The 22,772-nt window shown below is 44.6% G+C and overlaps 1 protein-coding gene across 2 annotated transcripts in view; it reads left to right on the top strand.

Annotated features, from left to right (window-relative positions):
• LOC109870031 (proteasome activator complex subunit 4B-like) overlaps positions 1 to 22,772 on the top strand; it is a 77,988-nt gene that overhangs the window by 20,221 nt on the left and 34,995 nt on the right. For both annotated transcript variants that reach the window (XM_031804755.1, XM_031804754.1), the window contains 12 exons: positions 2,775 to 2,924; positions 3,321 to 3,384; positions 4,204 to 4,278; positions 6,809 to 6,931; positions 11,098 to 11,190; positions 14,048 to 14,313; positions 14,732 to 14,918; positions 15,048 to 15,202; positions 17,549 to 17,699; positions 17,771 to 17,939; positions 18,158 to 18,225; positions 18,464 to 18,679. In XM_031804755.1, coding sequence (XP_031660615.1) covers positions 2,775 to 2,924; positions 3,321 to 3,384; positions 4,204 to 4,278; positions 6,809 to 6,931; positions 11,098 to 11,190; positions 14,048 to 14,313; positions 14,732 to 14,918; positions 15,048 to 15,202; positions 17,549 to 17,699; positions 17,771 to 17,939; positions 18,158 to 18,225; positions 18,464 to 18,679 — 1,717 coding nt within the window. The remainder of the gene's footprint in view (positions 1 to 2,774; positions 2,925 to 3,320; positions 3,385 to 4,203; positions 4,279 to 6,808; positions 6,932 to 11,097; positions 11,191 to 14,047; positions 14,314 to 14,731; positions 14,919 to 15,047; positions 15,203 to 17,548; positions 17,700 to 17,770; positions 17,940 to 18,157; positions 18,226 to 18,463; positions 18,680 to 22,772) is intronic.

Here is a 22,772-nt window from a genome sequence, read left to right as displayed (position 1 = left end):
GACTCTGAAAAACACAAAAAGAAAGATGCCCAGGGTCCCTGCTCATCTGCGTGAACGTGCATTCGGCATGCTGCAAGGAGGCATGAGGACTGCAGATGTGGCCAGGGCAATAAATTGCAATGTCTGTACTGTGAGATGCCTAAGACAGCGCTACAGGACGGACAGCTGATCGTCCTCGCAGTGGCAGACCACGTGTAACAACACCTGCACAGGATCGGTACATTCAAACATCACACCTGCGGGACAGGTACAGGATGGCAACAACAACTGCCCGAGTTACACCAGGAACGCACAATGCCACCATCAGTGCTCAGACTGTCCGCAATAGGCTGAGAGAGGCTGGACTGAGGGCTTGTAGGCCTGTGTAAGGCAGGTCCTCCCCAGACATCACCGGCAACAACATCGCCTATGGGCACTAACCCACCGTCGTTGGACCAGACAGGACTGGCAAAAAGTGCTCTTCACTTACAAGTTGAGGTTTTGTCTCACCAGGGGTGATTGTCGGATTCGTGTTTATTGTCGAAGGAATGAGTGTTACACCGAGGCCTGTACTCTGGAGCGGGATCGATTTGGAGGTGGAGGGTCCGTCATGGTCTAGGGCAGTGTGTCACAGCAACATCGGACTGAGCTTGTTGTCATTGCAGGCAATCTCAACGCTGTGCGTTATGGGGAAGACATCCTCCTCCCTCATCTGATACCTTTCCTGCAGGCTCATCCTGACATGACCCTCCAGCATGACAATGCCACCAGCCATACTGCTCGTTCTGTGCCTGGTTTCCTGCAAGACAGGAATGTCTCAGTGTTCTGCCATGGTCAGCGAAGAGCCCGGATCTCAATCCCATTGAATACTTCTGGGACCTGTTGGATCGGAGGGTGAGGGCTAGGGCCATTCCCCCCCAGAAATGTCCAGGAACTTGCAGGTGCCTTGTTACCCCACTCTTCCACCATCTCACAGCAAGAACTGGCAAATCTGGTGCAGTCCATGAGGAGGAGATGCACTGCAGTACTTAATGCAGCTGGTAGCCACACCAGATACTGACTGTTACTTTTGATTTTGAACCCTCCCTTTGTTCAGACACATTATTCCATTTCTGGTAGTCACATGTCTGTAGAACTTGTTCAGTTTGTCTGTTGTTGAATCTTGTTACGTTCATACAAAAATTTACACATGTTAAATTTGCTGAAAATAAACGCAGTTGACAGTGAGTACGTTTCTTTTTTTGCTGAGTTTAGAGCCCATTGCCCTTTGGTTGTGAGGTCTGGGGTCCGCTCACCAACCAAGAATTCACAAAATGGGACAAACACCAAATTGAGACTCTGTGTACAACGTAAAACACCAAATAATACACGCCGAGCAGAATTCGGACGATTACCCGCTAATGATCAAAATCTAGAAAATAACTTGCATTTTACCACCACCTAAAAGGAAGCGATTCCCAAACCTTCAATAACAAAGCCATCACCTGGAGAAGAGTCCCCTAAGCAAGTGGGTCCTGGGGCTCTGTTCACAAACACAAGTAGACCCCACAGAGACCCAGGAGAGCAACACAATTAGATACCACCACATCATGAGAAAACAAAAAGATAATTACTTGACACATTGGAAAGAATTAACAAAAATACTGAGCAAACTAGAATGCTATTTGGCCCTAAACAGAGCGTACACAGTGGCAGAATACCTGACCACTGTGACTGACCCAAACTTAAGGAAATATTTGACTATGTACAGACTCAAGTGAGAATAGCCTTGCTATTTAGAAAGGCTACCGTAGGCAGACATGGCTCTCAAGAGAAGACCGGGTATGTGCACACCGGCCACAAAATGACGTGGAAACTGAGCTGCACTTCCTACCCTCCTGAAAAATGTATGACCATGTTAGAGAGACACATTTCCCTCGTTACACATACCCACAAAGAATCAAAAAAATAAAATAATTTGATAAACTCATATCTATTGGGTGAAACACCAGTGTGCCATCACAGCAGCAAGATGTGTGACCTGTTGCCACAAGAAAAGGGCAACCAGTGAACAAACACCATTGTAAATACAACACACATTTATGTTCCCTTTTTTCCACTGTTTGCTCATTGTTCCAACACTATTTAAACATGACATTTGAAATGTCTTTGTTCTTTTGTAGTTTGTGTAATATTTACGGGTCACTTTTTGTTTTTCACTTTAGTTTATCCATTTCACTTGTTTTGGCAATGTACACGTTTCCTATGCCAATAAAGCCCTTTGAATTGAATAGAGGTGGAGTGAGGTGAGGTGTGGGGCTATAACGCTGCATAACAGCTCTTCTGAGGTTGAAGTGCTGTTGACATTGTGTTCACACGTCTTCTCATGATCTGATTCCATTTACTAAACTAAACACCAGCTTAACTACCATTGTTTAATATACCGTGTACAAATGGAATGCTAAGCCATAGCAGCTAAAATATAAATTCTATTATAAGGAATATATTTCTGTCTACCAGCCCTTGATTTTTGACAATTTTCTACGTGCAACGTTGCTCTTTGCATGTCTTGGTGTGGGATTTTTTCAATTGAACCTTTTATGCTGTGGGGTCAGTTATGAAATAAATTCATTAGCTGTGATTATACTGCAGGTGTTTAAAAAATAACTATTGCCATATGCTTATCACATATTGTTAGTCCTTGGCGAGTGAAAATGAATGTATGTAGATATTGTCTTTAGGTTGTAGGCATATGGCTCATACACATTACACCAACACGGTAGTCCAATAAATAATCGAATTGTTTTATTCTTCAGGTACTTCCCGGAGTCAGCCACCCAGGAGATGTTGGAGGAGTGGCGTCCACTGCTCTGTCCATTTGATGTGACCATGCAGAGAGCTATAGGATACTTTGAGCTCTTCCTCCCCACCACCCTACCCCCAGAGCTGCACCACAAGGGCTTTAAGTGAGAACACGCACCCGTATGCACACACACATCTCCACCATGTCATAGGGTCGCAAAGATAATGGAACATTTTGAAAAGTTCCCAGGTTTTTCATAAATCCCAAATGGTGGATTCCCTTACTGCTTATTCTATCATGATTACAGGAAGGTTTCCAGAATTGTTCATCTCTACGACATCCCAAAACTTTACCATTTTTAAAAATACCATTTCAATGTTGCCCCCAAAACATGATCACAATTGTTATTCTCTAATGAAAGGCAAGATAATATCTTGAGCATGCTGTAACTGCCACACGTATGACATTGGTTGTGTGTGTGTGTGTGTGTGTGTGTGTGTGTGTGTGTAGGACAGTAAGCGTTAGTATGGTGTTTGACAGACTGTTTGATGTTCACCAGGTTATGGTTTGATGAACTCATCAGCTTGTGGGTGGCAGTACAGAACCTTCCAGGTTGGGAGGTGGTAAGTTAGACATCGCTCACTTGATTGACACACTGTGTGTGTGTGTGGTGGTATGAGCCTGGTGCCTGGTGTGTGTGTGTGGTGGTATTAGCCTGATGCCCGGTGTGTGAGTGGTAGTATTAGCCTGATGCCCGGTGTGTGAGTGGTAGTATTAGCCTGGTGTGTGTGTGTGGTAGTATTAGTCTGGAGTGTGTGTGTGTGTGTGTGGTAGTATTTGCCTGGTGTGTGTATGTGGTAGTATTAGCCCGATGCCCAGTGTGTGTGTGGTAGTATTTGCCTGGTGTGTGTATGTGGTAGTATTAGCCCGATGCCCGGTGTGTGTGTGTGGTAGTATTAGCCTGGAGTGTGTGTGTGGTAGTATTAGCCTGGAGTGTGTGTGTGTGTGTGGTAGTATTTGCCTGGTGTGTGTATGTGGTAGTATTAGCCCGATGCCCAGTGTGTGTGTGGTAGTATTTGCCTGGTGTGTGTATGTGGTAGTATTAGCCCGATGCCCGGTGTGTGTGTGGTAGTATTAGCCTGGAGTGTGTGTGTGGTAGTATTAGCCTGGAGTGTGTGTGTGTGTGTGTGTGTGTGGTAGTATTTGCCTGGTGTGTGTATGTGGTAGTATTAGCCCGATGCCCGGTGTGTGTGTGGTACTATTAGCCCGGTGTGTGTGTGGTAGTATTAGCCTGATGCCCGATCTGATTCTGCTGTCTTGGCAAGACGGCACAAACAGATCTTGCACCAAGCTATTGTAGTACAGTTTCCATCATTACTTTTGATAGAAACAGAAACTTTGAGTGATTCGCTAACTTATTCCTCAATGAATGTTTTCCTCAGCATCTTGTCAACCTGTTTGCCCGGTTGGCCAACGACAACATTGGCTACATTGACTGGGACCCTTATATACCCAAGGTAAGGACACATTTGTCTAGCTGTGCCTATAACACTACCCCATCAATTCCACCCTACCCCATCACACCATTCATCTCTTCCAGCAGATCCCAATTCACTCCCTTCCCCTTGGGGAAGTCAACTTTACTTCCTGATTTGGCCTCGTTTTTCATCAATGCTCATTAAGAAATGCTATTGGCAGTGGCAGAATAATAACAGGAGTTGTCTTGGGGGTGTGGTTTGTGGGTGTTTCTTCGGTGTGTCTTTGCCTTTCAATCACAACAAACAAGGACAGTTTCTAGCCAGTTGAGTTATTGAAAGAAAGCTGGCAACCTGCATCAAACATGTCACGTTTGTGTTATGAGCTAGCTAGCTTACGTTAGCTAGCAGAGATCAAACCTGTCTTCGGGTGCAACGTTAGGAATACAAATTATCCTCTCATGTTACACGTTAGGGAAAGGCTATATATGTAGCTAGTTACATCACATTATTATAGCCTAGTATCATAGTGGCATAGCCTATCAAATAATGACATGTTGATAGCTATCTATAAACAAAATATAGCTACTTACCAACAACACACCAGTCTCAGGTTGACCGCCCAGCTGGGCCATGCAAAGCGAACTCGCCCAGTCTTTTCCCAGAAAACACGGTGCCTCACATGTTAATGGGCAAAAGGGGGCATGAATTGTTGACATAATTGTAACCCAACCTTCATTTCCCTATTGTGATGCACTAGGGTTCCAAACTCTGTTTTAGACAACACTGACTTTATTACCAAAATTATCCTATTTACACTTTGTAGTCAATTGTGACACTAGAATCAATATTTCTGACTCGTATCGATGCCACATAAGCTGTTTTCAAAGGGCTTAGTTGGTTTTTAGGGGCAGTCGTTCTTTAACACTCATGTTTGCAGATCTATAAGGTGTAAGCTCCAGCGCTGTACTGCTTAAACCTTTCCAGACCCTTCAGATCTGCAAAACATTGAAGGGGAAAGGGTAGTGGCTGAAAAGATCTTTTCCCTGATAATTTGACCTGTGACCATTGGTTGTTGGTGTGCATGTTATAGCAGACTAGACATGACCAGACAGCCATTGAAAGTGATACAGTAGTTAATGCCACTAACAGGTATCACATTTCCCTGTTGATCCCACTGGCTTGTCTTTTAGTGTGTTTTGATACAGATACGTCACAGTTATTAATTATGCCAACAGGCCCTGATCTCAAATCTGATGGAATGTTGTTTGTTGTTTTTTTGAGTAGCCCAAAAAATATGAATGAAAAACAATATACAGTGCATTCGGAACGTATTCAGACCCCTTGACTTTTTCCACATTTTGTTGCATTACAGCCGTATTCTAAAATGGATTCAAAAACAAATAAATCCTCATCAATCTACGCACAATAGTCCACAATGACAAAGCGAAAACAGGTTTTTAGAAATGCAAATTTATCAAAAAAAAAAAAATACTGAAATACCTTCTTTACATAAGTATTCAGACCCTTTGCTATGAGACTTGAAATTGACCTCGGGTGCATCATGTTTCCATTAATCATCCTTGAGATGTTTCTACAACTTAATTGGAGTCCACCTGTGGTAAATTCAATTGATTTAGACATGATTTGGAAAGGCACACACCTGTCTATATAAGGTCCCACAGTTGACAGTACATGTCAGAGTAAAAACCAAGCCATGAGGTCGAAGGAAATGTCCGTAGAGCTCTGAGACAGGAATGTGTCTCTGCACTGATCTGTGGAAGGCTACCAAAAAAATATCTGCAGCATTGAAGGTCCCCAAGAACACAGTGGCCAACATATTTCTCAAATGGAAGAAGTTTGGAACCACCAAGACTCTTCCTAGAGCTGGCCTCCCGGCCAAACTGAGCAATCGGGGGAGAAGGGCCTTGGTCAGGGAGGTGACGAAGAACCTGATGGTCACTCTGATAGAGCTCCAGAGCTCTGTGGAGATGGGATAACCTTCCATAATGACAACAATCTCTGCAGCACTCCACCAATCAGGCCTTAAAGGTAGTGGCCAGACAGAAACCACTCCTCAGTAAAAAGGCACATGACAGCCCGCTTGGAGTTTGCCAAAAGGCACCTAAAGAATCTGACCATGATTTTGCTTTGTCAATATGCGGTATTGTGTAGATTGATGTGGGGAAAAAATGATTGAATCATTTTTAGAACAAGGCTGTAACGTAACAAAATGTGGGGAATGTCAAGGGGTCTGAATACTTTCTGAATGCACTGTATCCTGTGATCAGAATGTAATTTGACGGTGGTTGTCAATTCCTGTCCTTCTGTACCACCATCAGTTCACATTTTTATTGTAGCCCCAGACAAGCACACCTGATTCTTGTCAACTAATCAACAGGACCTCAATGAGTTGAATCAGGTGGTTTTTTTTGTCCGGGGATACAACAAAAATATATGCTTTTGGGGGTACTCGAGGACTGAAGTTAGGAACCACTGCATTGGACAACACATTCAATGAAAGTACAATAATGTATTCATTTTCACACTTTTTGCTCCTTTATGATTCCAGATCTTCACCAGAATCCTACGTAGTCTGAACCTCCCGGTGGGGACCAGTCAGATGCTGGTTCCCAGATACCTGACAAACGCCTACGACGTCGGGCACGTGGTCCTCTGGGTCTCAGCTTTACTGGTCAGTTACTGTACACAATCTGTGTTGCCCAATCAATCCTTTTTATTTCTCCAAGTTCATTTACATTTTTTTCATGTATAATTGGCTTATAGAAATGAAGTAAATGTATTTTAGAGGGGGGGGATACTGTAATCATACAATGCAATACCATTAAGCCCTAGTTTATCAGAGAGGTTGGTGCTAAACTAAAGGGATATCGTAGACAACCCTGAAGCTACGGCTGAGGACAGGAACGAGTACAAGAAGTCCCGCTGTGACCTCTAGAGTCATCCTTAGGAATAAGGTGGAATCATACTACAGAGTCTCTCACGCCTGCCGCATGTGGCAGGGGCTACAGTCCATTACGGATTACAAAGGAAGTACCAGCCGTGAGCTGCCCAACGATGCTGCTACCAGATGAACACAATAAATTTTTATGCACACTTTGACAATGATAACATCGTGCCGGGTGTGAGGGCCACCACCGAGCCATAGGACTGGGTGATCTCGCTCTCTGAAGCCGACGTGAGTAAGGTCTTTTAATCAGGCCAACACCTGCAAAGCCGTGGGGCCCAACAGTCTTCAAGAACACGTTCTCCGAGCATGCGCAGAGTAGCTGGCAGGCATTTTCACAGTAATTATTTTTATCTCTCCATGTCCCAGTCTGTAATCTCCACATGTTTTAAGATGACCACAGTCATCCCTGATCCCAAGAACTCTTAAGGCTTCGTGCCACAATAACTATTACCCTATAGCAACTTGTGGGATACATTTATATGGAGAAAGTGCTTTGAGGGGCTGGTTATGGCACACATTATCTCCAGCATCCCAGACACCCTAGACCCACTCCGGCCCAACATATCCATAGACAGTGCAATGTCAATTGCACTCCACGCTGCCCTCACCCACCTAGATAAGAGAAATACCTATGTGGGAATGCTGTTCATTGTCTACAACTCAGCGTTCAACGCCATTGTCCCCTCCAGGGTTGTCACCAAGCTTATGACCCTGGGACTGAACACCTCCCTCTGCAACTGGATCCTGGACAACCTCCCTCAACGTCAGCAAGGCAAAGGAGCTGATTGTGGACTATAGGAAACGAGAGGCGAGCACTTAAAATGGTCCGCACACAGTCGTGAAGAAGGGGCGTCAGCGCCTATTCCCCTCAGGAGGTTGAAAAGGTTTTGCATGGGCCGTCAAATCCTCAAAAGGTTCTACAGCTGAACCATTGAGAGCATATAGACTGGCTGCATCACTGCTTGGTATGGCTGTGCTTCCGCACAGCAAGCGGTACCGGTGCATCAACTCTGACCCCAACAGGCTCCTGAACAGCTTCTGTCCCCAAGCCATAAGATGGCTAACAAAATGGCTACATGGACTATCTGAATTGACCCTTGCATTGTATATTTTTTATTTTTGCACAGTCTATGCACACTCACAGGGCCCTTCGCGCGCACACACACAAACACACACACACCATCATTAGCTCACACACACTCCATCATTAGCTCACACACACACATAATATGCACGTACATTTATAAGGACACTTGACACAGCCACACCCACTCATATGCAATCATCATATATCCTGATGTCTAGTCACCTTAACCGTATATTGTACATATCTACCCCTCTCACTCCAGTATCCCTGCATACTGCAGATATGGAACTGGAACTGACCCTGTATGTAGTATGGTTACGTACTTCCTCATGTGTTTTTGTTCTACCTTAAGTTATTTTTAGTTTTACATTGTTATTGATTCATGCATTAATGGGTTTAGAGCTTGATGAAAGGCATTTCACTGTACTTCACGTGCCATAAAAATACTTTAACAAGACGCCATAGTACCCCTAAATAAGGTTAAGAAAAAGAACAATGGAATTATATTTAAACTCAGCAAAAAAAGAAACAGCGTCTCACTGTGAACTGCGTTTATTTTCAGAAAACTTAACATGTGTAAATATTTGTATAACCATAACAAGATTCAACAACTGAGACATAAACTGAACAAGTTCCACAGACATGTGACTAACAGAAATGGAATAATGTGTCCCTGAACAAATGGGGGGGTTGACATCAAAAGTAACAGTCAGGTTCTGGTGTGGCCACCAGCTGCATTAAGTACTGCAATGCATCTCCTCCTCATGGACTACACCAGATTTGCCCGTTCTTGCTGTGAGATGCTACCCCACTCTTCCACCAAGGCACCTGCAAGTTCCTGGACATTTCTGGGGGAATGGCCCTAGCCCTCACCTTCCGGTCCAACAGGTCCCAGGCGTGCTCAATGGGATTGAGAACCGAGCTCTTCGCTGGCCATGGCAGAACACTGACATTCCTGTCTTGCAGGAAATCACGCACAGAACGACCAGTATGGCTAGTGGCATTGTCATGCTGGTGGGTCATGTCAGGATGAGCCTGCAGGAAGGTTACCACGTGAGGGAGGAGGATGTCTTCCCCATAACGCACAGCGTTGAGATTGCCTGCAATGACAACAAGCTCATTCCGATGTTGCTGTGACACACTGCCCTAGACCATGACGGACCCTCCACCTCCAAATTGAACCCGCTCCAGAGTACAGGCCTCGGTGTAACACTCATTCCTTCGACGATAAATGCGAATCCGACCATCACCCCTGGTGAGACAAAACCACAACTGAAGAACACTTTTTGCCAGTCTTGTCTGGTCCAACGATGGTGGGTTCGTGCCCATAGGCAACATTGTTGCCGGTGATGTCTGGGGAGGACCTGCCTTACACATGCCTACAAGCCCTCAGTCCAGCCTCTCTCAGCCTATTGCGTACAGTCTGAGCACTGATGGAGGGATTGTGCGTTCCTGGTGTAACTGGGGCAGTTGTTGCCATCCTGTACCTGTCCCGCAAGTATGATGTTCGGATGTACCGATCCTGTGCGGGTGTTGTTCAAATCAAATCAAAATCAAATCAAATGTATTTATATAGCCCTTCGTACATCAGCTGATATCTCAAAGTGCTGTACAGAAACCCAGCCTAAAACCCCAAACAGCAAGCAATGCAGGTGTAGAAGCACGGTGGCTAGGAAAAACTCCCTAGAAAGGCCAAAACCTAGGAAGAAACCTAGAGAGGAACCAGGCTATGTGGGGTGGCCAGTCCTCTTCTGGCTGTGCCGGGTGGAGATTATAACAGAACATGGCCAAGATGTTCAAATGTTCATAAATGACCAGCATGGTCGTATAATAATAAGGCAGAACAGTTGAAACTGGAGCAGCAGCACGGTCAGATGGACTGGGGACAGCAAGGAGTCATCATGTCAGGTAGTCCTGGGGCATGGTCCTAGGGCTCAGGTCCTTCGAGAGAGAGAAAGAAGGAGAGAATTAGAGAACGCACACTTAGATTCACACAGGACACCGAATAGGACAGGAGAAGTACTCCAGATATAACAAACTGACCCTAGCCCCCCGACACATAAACTACTGCAGCATAAATACTGGAGGCTGAGACAGGAGGGGTCAGGAGACATTGTGGCCCCATCCGAGGACACCCCCGGACAGGGCCAAACAGGAAGGATATAACCCCACCCACTTTGCCAAAGCACAGCCCCCACACCACTAGAGGGATATCTTCAACCACCAACTTACCATCCTGAGACAAGGCTGAGTATAGCCCACAAAGATCTCTGCCATGGCACAACCCAAGGGGTTGTTACACGTGGTCTGCCACTGCGAGGACGATCAGCTGTCCATCCTGTCTCCCTGTAGCGCTGGCTTAGGCGTCTCACAGTACTGACATTGCAATTTATTGCACTGGCAACATCTGCAGTCCTATGTCTCGCAGCATACCTAAGGCACATTCACACAGATGAGCAGGGACCCTGGGCATCTTTCTTTTGGTGTTTTTCAGAGTCAGTAGAAAGGCCTCTTTAGTGTACTAAGTTTTCATAATTGTGACCTTAATTGCCTACCGACTGTAAGCTGTTAGTGTCTTAATGACCGTTCCACAGGTGCATGTTTATGGTTCATTGAACAAGCATAGGAAATGGTGTTTAAACCCTTTACAATGAAGATCTGTGAAGTTATTTGGATTTTTAAAGACAGAGTCCTGAAAAAGGGACGTTTCCTTTTTTGCTGTTTATATATATATATATATGTGTATGTGTATGTATGTATGTATGTGTATTTTAATGTTAAGCATCTGTTTCTGTGATTGCAGGGAGGCCCCAGTAAGCAAGCCCAGGCACAGCTCAGTGGCCTTTTCAACAGCATCACATCTTTCTTCCACCCATCCAACCATGGACGCTGGCTGGTGAGTCACTAGAACTCTCACTTCCTGTGGATGCCTTCTTTGGAAGGCACATGATCTGCTAGTACTGTTAGTTCAGAAATAACACCCTGATGACATATGAGAGAGAGGCAGCAACCAGCCGTGCTATTAAAGGTTAACCTGATATCGGGGGCACACGCCATTCTGTTCTAGGAACATCCCCCCCCTCCGTCATCAGACCAGAGCCTCTGGCTACAGGCAGTGTCTTCAGTCATACACAAATCTTTATTTATGGGTGAGGGACATAGACCTGGGTTCAGATACCATTACAAATACTAAACCTGGGCTCGATTGAGCCTTTCTGACGCAATAGAATGCTCATAAAAGTGCACACCCTGCTCATTTGGCACTCCAGCTAAAGTGAACTTTAAAAGTATTTGAAAGATTTAGTTCTTGTACCCAGGTCTGGAGGGAGAGTTGTTTGTGACCCCGTTTTGTTGCTGGGAAACCTCCTGACCCCTCAGATGTTGAGGTTTTATTGCAAGTAGGTGAATGTGTACAGACAACCTGACGTTCTTGGGACCTGTGTCCAATTTGAGGGCACTATGTGTCCTGGCTTGGCAAAAGTTGTATTGTGTAATGTAATGGTCATCACTGAAGTGACATAGAAAGACACAGGGTTTGTTTAGGATTAATAAAATGACTTTGGCCTGACATTTGACATTCTGTCAGCCACTTAGGGAGCTGGATCTGTGACAGACATTTCAGATCTTAGTTCGTCGGTCTTTATATAGAGATGAAACAATCTAAGGCCATGCTGTCCTGACGGGTTATTGGTTCTAAGGCCATGCTGTCCTGATGGGTTATTGGTTCTAAGGCCATGCTGTCCTGATGGGTTATTGGTTCTAAGGCCATGCCGTCCTGACTAGGGCTGTTGCGATGACTGTATTACCGCCACACCGGCGGTCATGTGTCATGAAGGCAGTCAAATTCCACATGACCGTTTTGTCAGGGTAATTAGGCTTCTCCAAGCTCTGATGCTGCTGATGGTCATTAGTAGCCTTCAAAACTTTAACTGCCTGGTACTCAGCACTCTATTGTCCCTCTAATCATTCTGACATCAATGCAAATGTGTTCAATAATCTAATCAAACACTTCATGAGAGCCCATGAGCTCATGTTGCCAACATTTCTATAGGCTATGCAATTGCATGAAAAAACAGAATGATGGCCTTTATTAAAAAGAGGAGGATCAGCTTTGTATAGGCTAGGCCTACTATATTTATTTCTCAACTTTCCTAATATTAAGTATAGCCTACCTGACTGGCATGAAAATAAACCACAGGGAAAAGTGTCCTTCATTCACTATTTAATTGCATCAACGAAATGTATTTTTTTCCCGCTGCCCCGGTTTCGAGACAGGTGCATGATAATGGTCCATTCTAAATCAAACCAAATGTCACACATATATTATTTAGTATACGTAAAGACCAAATTAAATCAGGAATAGGTTGATGGGTGACAATATTAGCCTATCACTTGTGAATTATACACTGCTCAATAAAATAAAGGGAACACTTAAACAACACAATGTAACTCCAAGTCAATCACACTTCTGTGAAATCAAACTGTCCACTTAGGAAGCAACACTGATTGACAATACGTTTCACATGCTGTTGTGCAAATGGAATAGACAACAGGTGGAAATTATAGGCATTTAGCAAGACACCCCCAATAAAGGAGTGGTTCTGCAAGTGGTGACCAGACCACTTCTCAGTTCCTATGCTTCCTGGCTGATGTTTTGGTCACTTTTGAATGCTGGCGGTGCTTTCACTCTAGTGGTAGCATGAGACGGAGTATACAACCCACACAAGTGGCTCAGGTAGTGCAGCTCATTCAGGATGGCACATCAATGCGAGCTGTGGCAAGAAGGTTTGCTGTGTCTGTCAGCGTAGTGTCCAGAGCATGGAGGCGCTACCAGGAGACAGGCCAGTACATCAGGAGACGTGGAGGAGGCCGTAGGAGGGCAACAACCCAGCAGCAGGACCGCTACCTCCGCCTTTGTGCAAGGAGGAGCAGGAGGAGCACTGCCAGAGCCCTGCAAATGACCTCCAGCAGGCCACAAATGTGCATTTGTCTGCTCAAACGGTCAGAAACAGACTTCATGAGGGTGGTATGAGGGCCCGATGTCCACAGGTGGGGGTTGTGCTTACAGCCCAACACCGTGCAGGACATTTGGCATTTGCCAGAGAACACCAAGATTGGCAAATTCGCCACTGGCGCCCTGTGCTCTTCACAGATGAAAGCAGGTTCACACTGAGCACGTTACAGAGTCTGGAGACGCCGTGGAGAACGTTCTGCTGCCTGCAACATCCTCCAGCATGACAGAAAATATCCTTTCTATTTTATTCAGCTTTGTTCAATTCTATTCTTCTATTATAAAATAATGCCACGGAATTCTAAGCAGATCTTGTCTGCTAAATGAACTAGTGTAGCTAGTGTCCTCCCACCGGTCTCTGTCTTTATGTCCTCCCACCGGTCTCTGTCTTTATGTCCTCCCACCGGTCTCTGTCTTTATGTCCTCCCACGGTCTCTGTCTTTATGTCCTCCCACAGTCTCTGTCTTTATGTCCTCCCACCGGTCTCTGTCTTTATGTCCTCCCACCGGTCTCTGTCTTTATGTCCTCCCACCGGTCTCTGTCTTTATGTCCTCCCACCGGTCTCTGTCTTTGTGTCCTCCCACCGGTCTCTGTCTTTATGTCCTCCCACCGGTCTCTGTCTTTATGTCCTCCCACCGGTCTCTCAGCCAGTGTGTCTCTAACCCTGTCTGTCTCTGTTTTCATGTCCTCACACCTGTCTCTGTTTTCATGTCCTCACACCTGTCTGTCTCTTTATCCCCAGATGAAGTTGATGAAGCTGCTGCAGCGCCTCCCGGCCAGTGTGGTGCGGCGGCTCCACCGGGAGCGCTACCGGAAACCCACGTGGCTCACGCCGGTACCGGACAGCCACAAGATGACAGAGGCGGACATCACGGCGTTCGTGGAGAGTATGATGCAGCCGGTGCTGCTGGCCATGTTCAGTAAGACAGGCAGTCTGGACGCTGCTCAAGCCTTGCAGAACCTGGCCCTCATGAGGCCCGAACTTGTCATACCACCAGTGCTGGAGAAGTGAGTCAAATTAAACTGTCTGTCTGAATAGTGGATGGGCAGTGTTTCTTCTTTCATTGTATAGATGGGGCGGGCCCCACAACATCTGTTGTCCCTCAATGCCTAAAGCCTTCAACCCTTTAGTTGATTTCTATTTAACTTTAGACTCCCTGAATGTTAAATCGGGACTTGTGTACTCTGCCTGGAAAATAGGCTAATCTATGGGAAACACTGGGTAGAGGATACAGAGGGAAGAATTGGAATGGGGTTCTGTATTCCAAGAGGCAGATTAACTAAAGTTCTAAGGCAAATACCACAAACACATTAAACAAAGCTATTTGTCTTAGGGCTGGGCAATATAGCCAAAATATCATATCACAATATTTTTGGCAGTATTTGACATTATGTTTCTCAATTCTGTCTTGTTCTCTCTTTATAGAACCTACCCTGCTATGGAGACACTGACAGAGCCCCACCAACTGACTGCCACACTGAGCTGTATGATCGGTGTGGCTCGCAGCCTGGTGTCTGGGGGCCAGCGCTTCCCCGAGGGCCCCACACACATGCTGCCCCTCCTCATGCGGGCCCTTCCCGGGGTCGACCCCAACGACTTCAGCAAGTGCATGGTAGGTAATGGAGTTCAGGGGAAAGAAGAAGCTCTCGTAGGCCTAGATTGTCATCAATTTGGAAGTGTGTGGTGTGTGTGTGTGTGTGTGTGTTGCAGGTCTAACTTTTGCTCTCCCTCCTTTCTCCAGATAACATTCCAATTCATTGCTACGTTTGCGACTCTTGTGCCTTTGGTGGACTGTTCATCTGCTGTTCATGAAAGGAGCGACCTGACAGAGGTGGAGAGAGAGATGTGCTCAGCCTCTGCAGAGTTTGAGGACTTTGTTCTTCAGTTCATGGACAGGTATGAGTATGGAGAACGAAGTCAATGTACACTATATATACAAAAGTATTGTGGACACCCCTTCAAATGAGTGGTTTTGGTTATTTCACAAGCTCACAGAACGGGACCGCGAGTGTTGAAGCATGTACAAATCTTCTGTCCTCTGTTGCAACCCTCACTACCGAGTTCCAAACTGCCTCTGGAAACAACATCAGCTTCAATGGGTTTCCGTTGCCGTGCGGCCGCACACAAGTCTAAGATCACCATGCGCAATGCCAATAGTCGGCTGGAGTGGTGTAAAGTTCACCACCAGTAGAATGTGAAGCAGTGGAAACGCGTTCTCTGCAGTGATGAATTACGCTTCACCTCTTGGCAGTTCGACAAACAAATCTGGGTTTGGCGGAAGCCAGGAGAGGGCTTCCTGCCCCAATGCATAGTGCTGACTGTAAAGTTTGGTGGAGAAGGAATAATGGTCTGGGGCTGTTTTTCATGGTTTGGGCTAGGCCCCTTCCAGCTACAGCATACAATGACATTCTAGACAAATTTGTGCTTCCAACTTTGTGGCAACAGTTTGGAGAAGGCCATTTTTTGTTTCAGCATGACAAGGCCCCTGTGCACAAAGCGAGGTCCGTGCAGAAATGGCATGGCCGATTTCAAGTTTTCATAACAATCGGTCATTGGCATTTTTGGTCACCGATTATAGCCGATTAGATTGCACTCCACGAGGAGACTGCGTGGCTGGTTGACTACCTGTTACGCGAGTACAGCAAGGAGCCAAGGTGAGTTGCTAGCTAGCATTAAACTTATCTTATAAAAAACCAATCTTAACATAATCACTAGTTAACTACACATGGTTGTTGATATTACTATTTTAACTAACTTGTCCTGCATTGCAAATAATAGATGCGGTGCCTGTTAATTTATCATCGAATCACAGCCTACTTCGCCAAACAGGTGATTTAACAAGTGCATTTGCGAAAAAAGCACTGTCTTTGCACCAATGTACCTAACCATAAACATCAATGCCTGCCTGCCTGCCTTATATTTTTTTAAACCTGCATATTTAGTTAAAAGAAATTCATGTTAGCAAGGCAATATTAACTAGGAAAACTAGTGCGTCAGGGTATATGCAGCAGTTTGGGCCGCCTGGCTCGTTGCAAACTGTGTGAAGACCATTTCTTCCTAACAAAGACGGTAATTAATTTGTCAGAATTTAACATAATTATGACATAACATTGAAGGTTGTACAATGTAACAACAATATTTAGACTTAGGGATGCCACCCATTTGATGAAATACTTAACAGTTCTGTATTTCACTGAAAGAATAAACGTTTTGTTTTCTAGATGATAGTTTCTGGATTTGACCATATTAATCACCAAAGGCTCGTATTTCTGTGTTTTATTATATTATAATTAAGTCTATAATTTGATAGAGCAGTCTGACTGAGCGGTGGTAGTTAGCAGCAGGCTCATAAGCATTCATTCAAACAGAACTTTCCTGCGTTTGCCAGCAGCTCTTCGCAATGCTTGAAGCACAGCTCTGTTTATGACTTCCAGCCTATCAACTCCCGAGATTAGGCTGGCAATACTATGGTGCTTATAAGAACATCCAATAGTCAAAGGTATTTGAAATACAAATGGTATAGAGAGAGAGATAGAGAGTCCTATAATAACTACAACCCAAATCTTAACTGGGAATATTGAAGACTCATGTTAAAAGGAACCACCAGCTTTCATGTGTTCTCATGTTCTGAGCAAGGAACTTAAATGCTTTTTTACATGGCACATATTGCACTATTACTTCTCCATCACTGTGTTTTTGCATTATTTAAACCAAATTGAAAATGTTTTATTATTTATTTGAGACTAAATTGATTTGTATTAATGTATTATATTAAGTTAAAATAAGTGTTCATTCAGTATTGTTTTAATTGTCATTATTACAAATGTGTGAATAGGAATCAGCTTTTTTTGGTCCTCCAATAATCGGTATCGACGTTGAAAAATCATAATCGTTCGACCTCAATCCCATCAAACACCTTTGGAATCAATTGGAATGCAGGCTATGAGCCAGGCCTAATCGGCCAACATCAGTGCCGACCTCACTAATGCTCTTGTGGCTGAATGGAATCAAGTCCCCGCAGCAATGTTCCAACATCTAGTGGAAAGCATTCCCAGAAGAGTGGTCTGTAATAGCAGTCAATTGGGGACCAACTCCATAGTAATGCCCATGATTTTTGGAATGAGATGTTCAGGTGTCCACATACTTTTGGTGATATATGTAGCCTATGTATGCATACATGTCATCAGTGGAACAGCATAGCAGTTCTAAACTGTGTCTGTGCATGTGTTTATCTCTGTCCAGGTGTTTTGCCCTGATAGACAGCAGTACTCTAGAGCAGACCAGAGAGGAGACAGAGACAGAGAAGATGACCCATCTGGAGAGCCTGGTGGAGCTGGGACTATCTTCTACCTTCAGCACCATCCTCACACAGTGCTCCATAGACATCTTCAAGGTAGACCCACTCACTCACTCACTCACTCACTCACTCACACTCAACTGTTTGTTTCTCCTGGCTGTACTCAGGTGGCTCTGGAGAAGGTCTTCAACTTTGCCACCACCAACATCTTTGAGACTCGTGTGGCTGGCAGGATGGTGGCTGACATGTGCAGAGCAGCTTCCAAGTGTCACCCGGCACAGTCTCTGAAGCTTTTTGTGCCCCACTGCTGCAATGCCATAAACCAGATCGCTGTCAGTAAGTATTCACTAAGTAGGACGTGTGTTCTGTTTATGTGCAGGGCTATAAATTCAAATCTTGATTTAATCCAGCCATGATTTGATCAAGATGATGCTGTGTGCTGATTTGTTGTGGAGGGCTTAGAGTTGGGGAGAAGTGGGAATCATTGGGTCCTTGTTCTGAGTTGGCCTCAGTATCTCACTATCTCTGTCGTGTTGTTCTTGATGATTTTCCAGATGAAGAGGTGTTGAGTGAGGAGGAACTGGATAAGGAGTTACTATGGAACCTTCAGCTACTGTCAGAGGTGAGGTCCTCATCCTGTGTTCATACCGACTGGACTGAGAGACTCTCTTGTTCCCTTCACCTGTCAGTAGACACCAAACAGGAAAACATTTTTGAAATGCGGGAGTTACTAACCTAATGTTATCTGATAAGAAAGCTTATTTTTGTTTTCCGTAGCAAAATAAATAAAAAGAATTGTGCCCTAATGAACAGAACACAGGTGCGGTCTGTATTTTCTCTCCTAACCTTGTTCTCCCCAGGTGACTCGTGTGGACGGGGACAAGATCCTTCCCTACAGCACACAGCTGGTTCAGATCCTGCAGCTGACCCTCCATCTAAAGTGTAAACAGGGCTACACCCTGGCCTGTAACCTGCTGCATCATATCCTGAGGTCTACAGCCCTCATCTACCCCACAGAGTACTGCAGTGTACCTGGAGGCTTTCAGCAGCCCACACAGGACTACCTGCCCATCAAGGTATGCACAGTATAGGGTTAAGTACAGGGCTAGGGGGTTAGGGTTAGTGGTACATGCAGGGCTGGTGTTAGGGGTAACACATCTATCTACCCCACAGAGTACTGCAGTGTACCAGGGGACTTTCAACAGCCCATATAGGACTACCTGCCCATCAAGGTATGCACAGTATAGGGTTAAGTACAGGGCTAGGGGGTTAGGGTTAGTGGTACATGCAGGGCTGGTGTTAGGGGTAACACATCTATCTACCCCACAGAGTACTGCAGTGTACCTGGAGGCTTTCAGCAGCCCACACAGGACTACCTGCCCATCAAGGTATGCACAGTATAGGTTTAAGTACAGGGCTAGGGGGTTAGGGTTAGTGGTACATGCAGGGCTGGTGTTAGGGGTAACACATCTATCTACCCCACAGAGTACTGCAGTGTACCAGGGGACTTTCAAAAGCCCATATAGGACTACCTGCCCATCAAGGTATGCACAGTATAGGGTTAAGTACAGGGCTAGGGGGTTAGGGTTAGTGGTACATGCAGGGCTGGTGTTAGGGGTAACACATCTATCTACCCCACAGAGTACTGCAGTGTACCAGGGGACTTTCAACAGCCCATATAGGACTACCTGCCCATCAAGGTATCAAGTCCAAAACTTTAGTTTTATATATTTTTTTGATTCCTGCCTGCCAAATTTCTGCTACATATTCTTTGTTAGGAATACATATTTATAACCCAGAAGACCGTGAAAAATGGTGATTATCGAGCACTTCTGTCCATTTCTATCACAAATGGTGTTATTTTATACCTTTTTACATTATCTTCTTGATTGGTCTTATCATTTATCAGTCACTCTGGACCTTCGGTAAGAAAGTGTGTCAAAGGAACCAGACCAGACTAGTAGTGGTCCAGTGCATAACATGCCTCTGCCCTGTTAACTCTATTTCTCCTTCCTCATTTACTCTCTTCAGCCCTCCCCCTGTCTACTTAGTCAGTGAGAAGGGTCCATAGAGATGGATAGAGGACACCTATCTTTGCCCATAGGAAGTACAATTGTGAAATCCCAGTCCACACTAAAAGGCTTTTGTGGCAAGTGCACCCTTTATCCATCTCTATGGCCTGGCATGTGATCCTATTATGTCTTCACTATGTCACCCCCCAGTAGAGGTAGAGACATAACCTTTCTCCCCGAAGTGTGCACTTTCATGGATTTTAAAGGAAATACCTGGTATATCCAGGCCATTCCTTTTAACAATTCAATGCTTTAAAATGTGTGTGGAGTAGTGAATGTTCACTTCAGGAGGAAGGAGAGATTGTTGGGACGCACCCCAGGGCAGATTGTTGGCTAGCTCAATGGATTAAAGCCTGTATGGCACTAGATGCCAAATAAGGTGTCTTGCCTGCTGTTCTTAGAATTGATGTCAGGACTACAAGACAAGCACGTGTGTGTGTTTTGTATGTCTGTGTGTGTGTGTGTGTTATTTGCGTGCATGTCATTGACTATATATGAATGGACTAAACCATTGATTCCTATGTGAAGACTCAATAGTGCATTTAGGCCAAACGAAGTTGGTTAAGATGACATCTCATGGAGACACAACATGTGCAGTTTGAGCTACTACAGGAAGTGATGTTGCAGGCTCACTCAGTGCTGCCCCCTTTCATTGAGTAAATGTGTCAGCATGCTTTAGTTTTGCTAGCCAAAGTCGGCTAGGCGACCCGAACGAGTGCTCGCATACTCCCTTAAAAGACATTCGCTTGAAAAATGAGAAAAAAGCGTCAATAGTACCGTTTGTCCATATTTGTCCGTATATACTTCCTCAAAATAGTCTTAATTCATCTAAGATGACTCAAGAAATCTGTCATTGATTTCAACGTTTTTGCTGAGGAGATTTGTCGTACATCTAACTAACATGTTTGGTGCAGTATTTCTAAATGACAAAATGTGCATGAAAACTAGTCTTCTCTCGTTGAACGACAACAAAGAACTTACTGAAGAATTCCAACTGTTGACCAATCACCGATTTGGGCTTGCCTCAAGAAAAAATGTGTGGCCGAAAAACTGGTGAAAAAAGCTAACAAGAACTTTAGTGTCGTCATAATATATGCTCAAACTGTTTCGGCTGGGAAGCATGCGGATGCCTTAACTCCAATTGAAAGCTGACCGGTGTACTACAGGCTGCCATTAGCAACTCAATCTTACATTTTTAAGTAATGCTATGGGGAGGTCACGTAGGTCCTTTTATTAACATATGGCTTAGGTCCTTTATAAACATATGGCATAAGGCTGCATAGGTCAAGACATGATTATAATACATTGATAGCTATGACTTAGTGGACCGGGTACCACTGAGATTATACTATGTGGTTTGAATAGACATGTTCTCTATACAGTCCACAATCCACATGACCATAATTAACCTCTTTGATTGTGTACATACAGTGCATTCGGGAAAAGTATTCAGACCCCTTGACTTTTTCCACATTTTGTTACGTTACAGCCTTATTCTATCATTGTACATTTTTTTTATTTAATCGATCTACACCCAATACCCCATAATGACAAAGCGAAAACAGTTTTTAGAAATTGTTGCACATTTATAAAATATAGAAAACAGAAATACCTTATTTACATAAGTATTCAGACCCTTTGCTTGTGCATCCGGTTTCCATTGATCATCCTTGAGATGTTTCTACAACTTGATTGGAGTCCACCTGTGGTAACTTCAATTGATTAGACATGATTTGGAAAGGCACACACCTGCCTATATAAGATCCCACAGTTGACAGGGCATGTCAGAACATCAGGTCGACGGAATTGTCCGTAGTGCTCCGAGACAGGATTGTCGAGGCACAGACCTGGGGAAGGGTATCAAAACATTTCTGCAACACTGACGGTCCCCAAGAACACAGTGGCCTCCATTTTTAAGTGGAAGAAGTTTGGAACCACCAAGACTCTTCCTAGAGCTGGCCAAACTGAACAATCAGGGGAGAAGGGACTTGGTCAGGGAGGTGGCCAAGAACCCGTTGATCACTCGACAGAGCTCCAGACTTCCTCTGTCGAGGTGGGAGAACCTTCCAGAAGGACAACCATCTCTGCAGCACTCCACCAAGCATGCCTTTATGGTAGATTGGACAGATGGAAGCCACTCCTCAATAAAAGTCACATGACGGCCTGCTTGGAGTTTGCCAAAGGGCACCTAAAGGACTTTCGGACCATGAGAAACAAGATTCTCTGGTCTGATGAAACCAAGATTGAACTATTTGGCCTGAATGCCAAGCCTCATGACAGGAGGAAACCTAGCACCATCCCTACGGTGAAGCATGGTGGTGGCAGCATCATGCTGTGGGAATGTTTTCCAGTGGCAGGGACTGGGAGACTAGTCAGGGTCAAGGGAAGATTTGAGGGTGTAATCGCTGCCAAAGGTGCTTCAACAAAGTACTGAGTAAAATACTTATGTAAATGTGATATTTTAGTTTGTCCTTTAAAAATCAGGTGTATTATTAACATATTGAGCCAAACTTTCCGGTTTTCTTTCTGCATAGAAACGTCTTGGGTGGGCCGCAGTGTGAAACCATTTTAAATGTTTTAATACATTTTTGCATTGTAGACACACTTTCAGTGTAGAAAAGATAGACCTATATATTTTTTTAATTTTAAACATTTGAGAACTAACAACTTTTGAGCATAAGAACACAGCATTAACCATGGCAAGTGCATTACGTTACAGGAAGTTTGCTTAAAAGCGGAAAAATGTATTTCAGCGCCAAGGCAAAATGTGTAGAATTGCAGGAATTTGGCTTTAAGCTACTGAAGATATGTGTAGAATGCAGGAAATTGGCTTTAAAACACCAAAATCCTCTCCACCGCCAAGATGGGAGCCTCAAATGTTATTTCCTAGTGGTCAGACAAATTTCAGCTGTGCTGACAGACCGACCATGGCCATTGCCATGCCAAGTAGCGTAGCTTAATCATGACGGGCCCAGGTGCCCAAAAACATTAGTCCCCTGTCACCACCAATATTTCCCGTAAAATGTCAATCATTTTGTTGGTAAGGCTGTGCGTTAATATTACTAAGCATTGTAACAGCAGAGCAGAACCTAATCTA

Source organism: Oncorhynchus kisutch, linkage group LG25, assembly GCF_002021735.2.
Source record: "Oncorhynchus kisutch isolate 150728-3 linkage group LG25, Okis_V2, whole genome shotgun sequence".
Taxonomy (NCBI): Eukaryota; Metazoa; Chordata; class Actinopteri; order Salmoniformes; family Salmonidae; genus Oncorhynchus; species Oncorhynchus kisutch.
The sequence above is the reverse complement of the archived record's forward strand: the minus strand, read 5'-3'. Positions and strand labels throughout refer to the sequence as shown.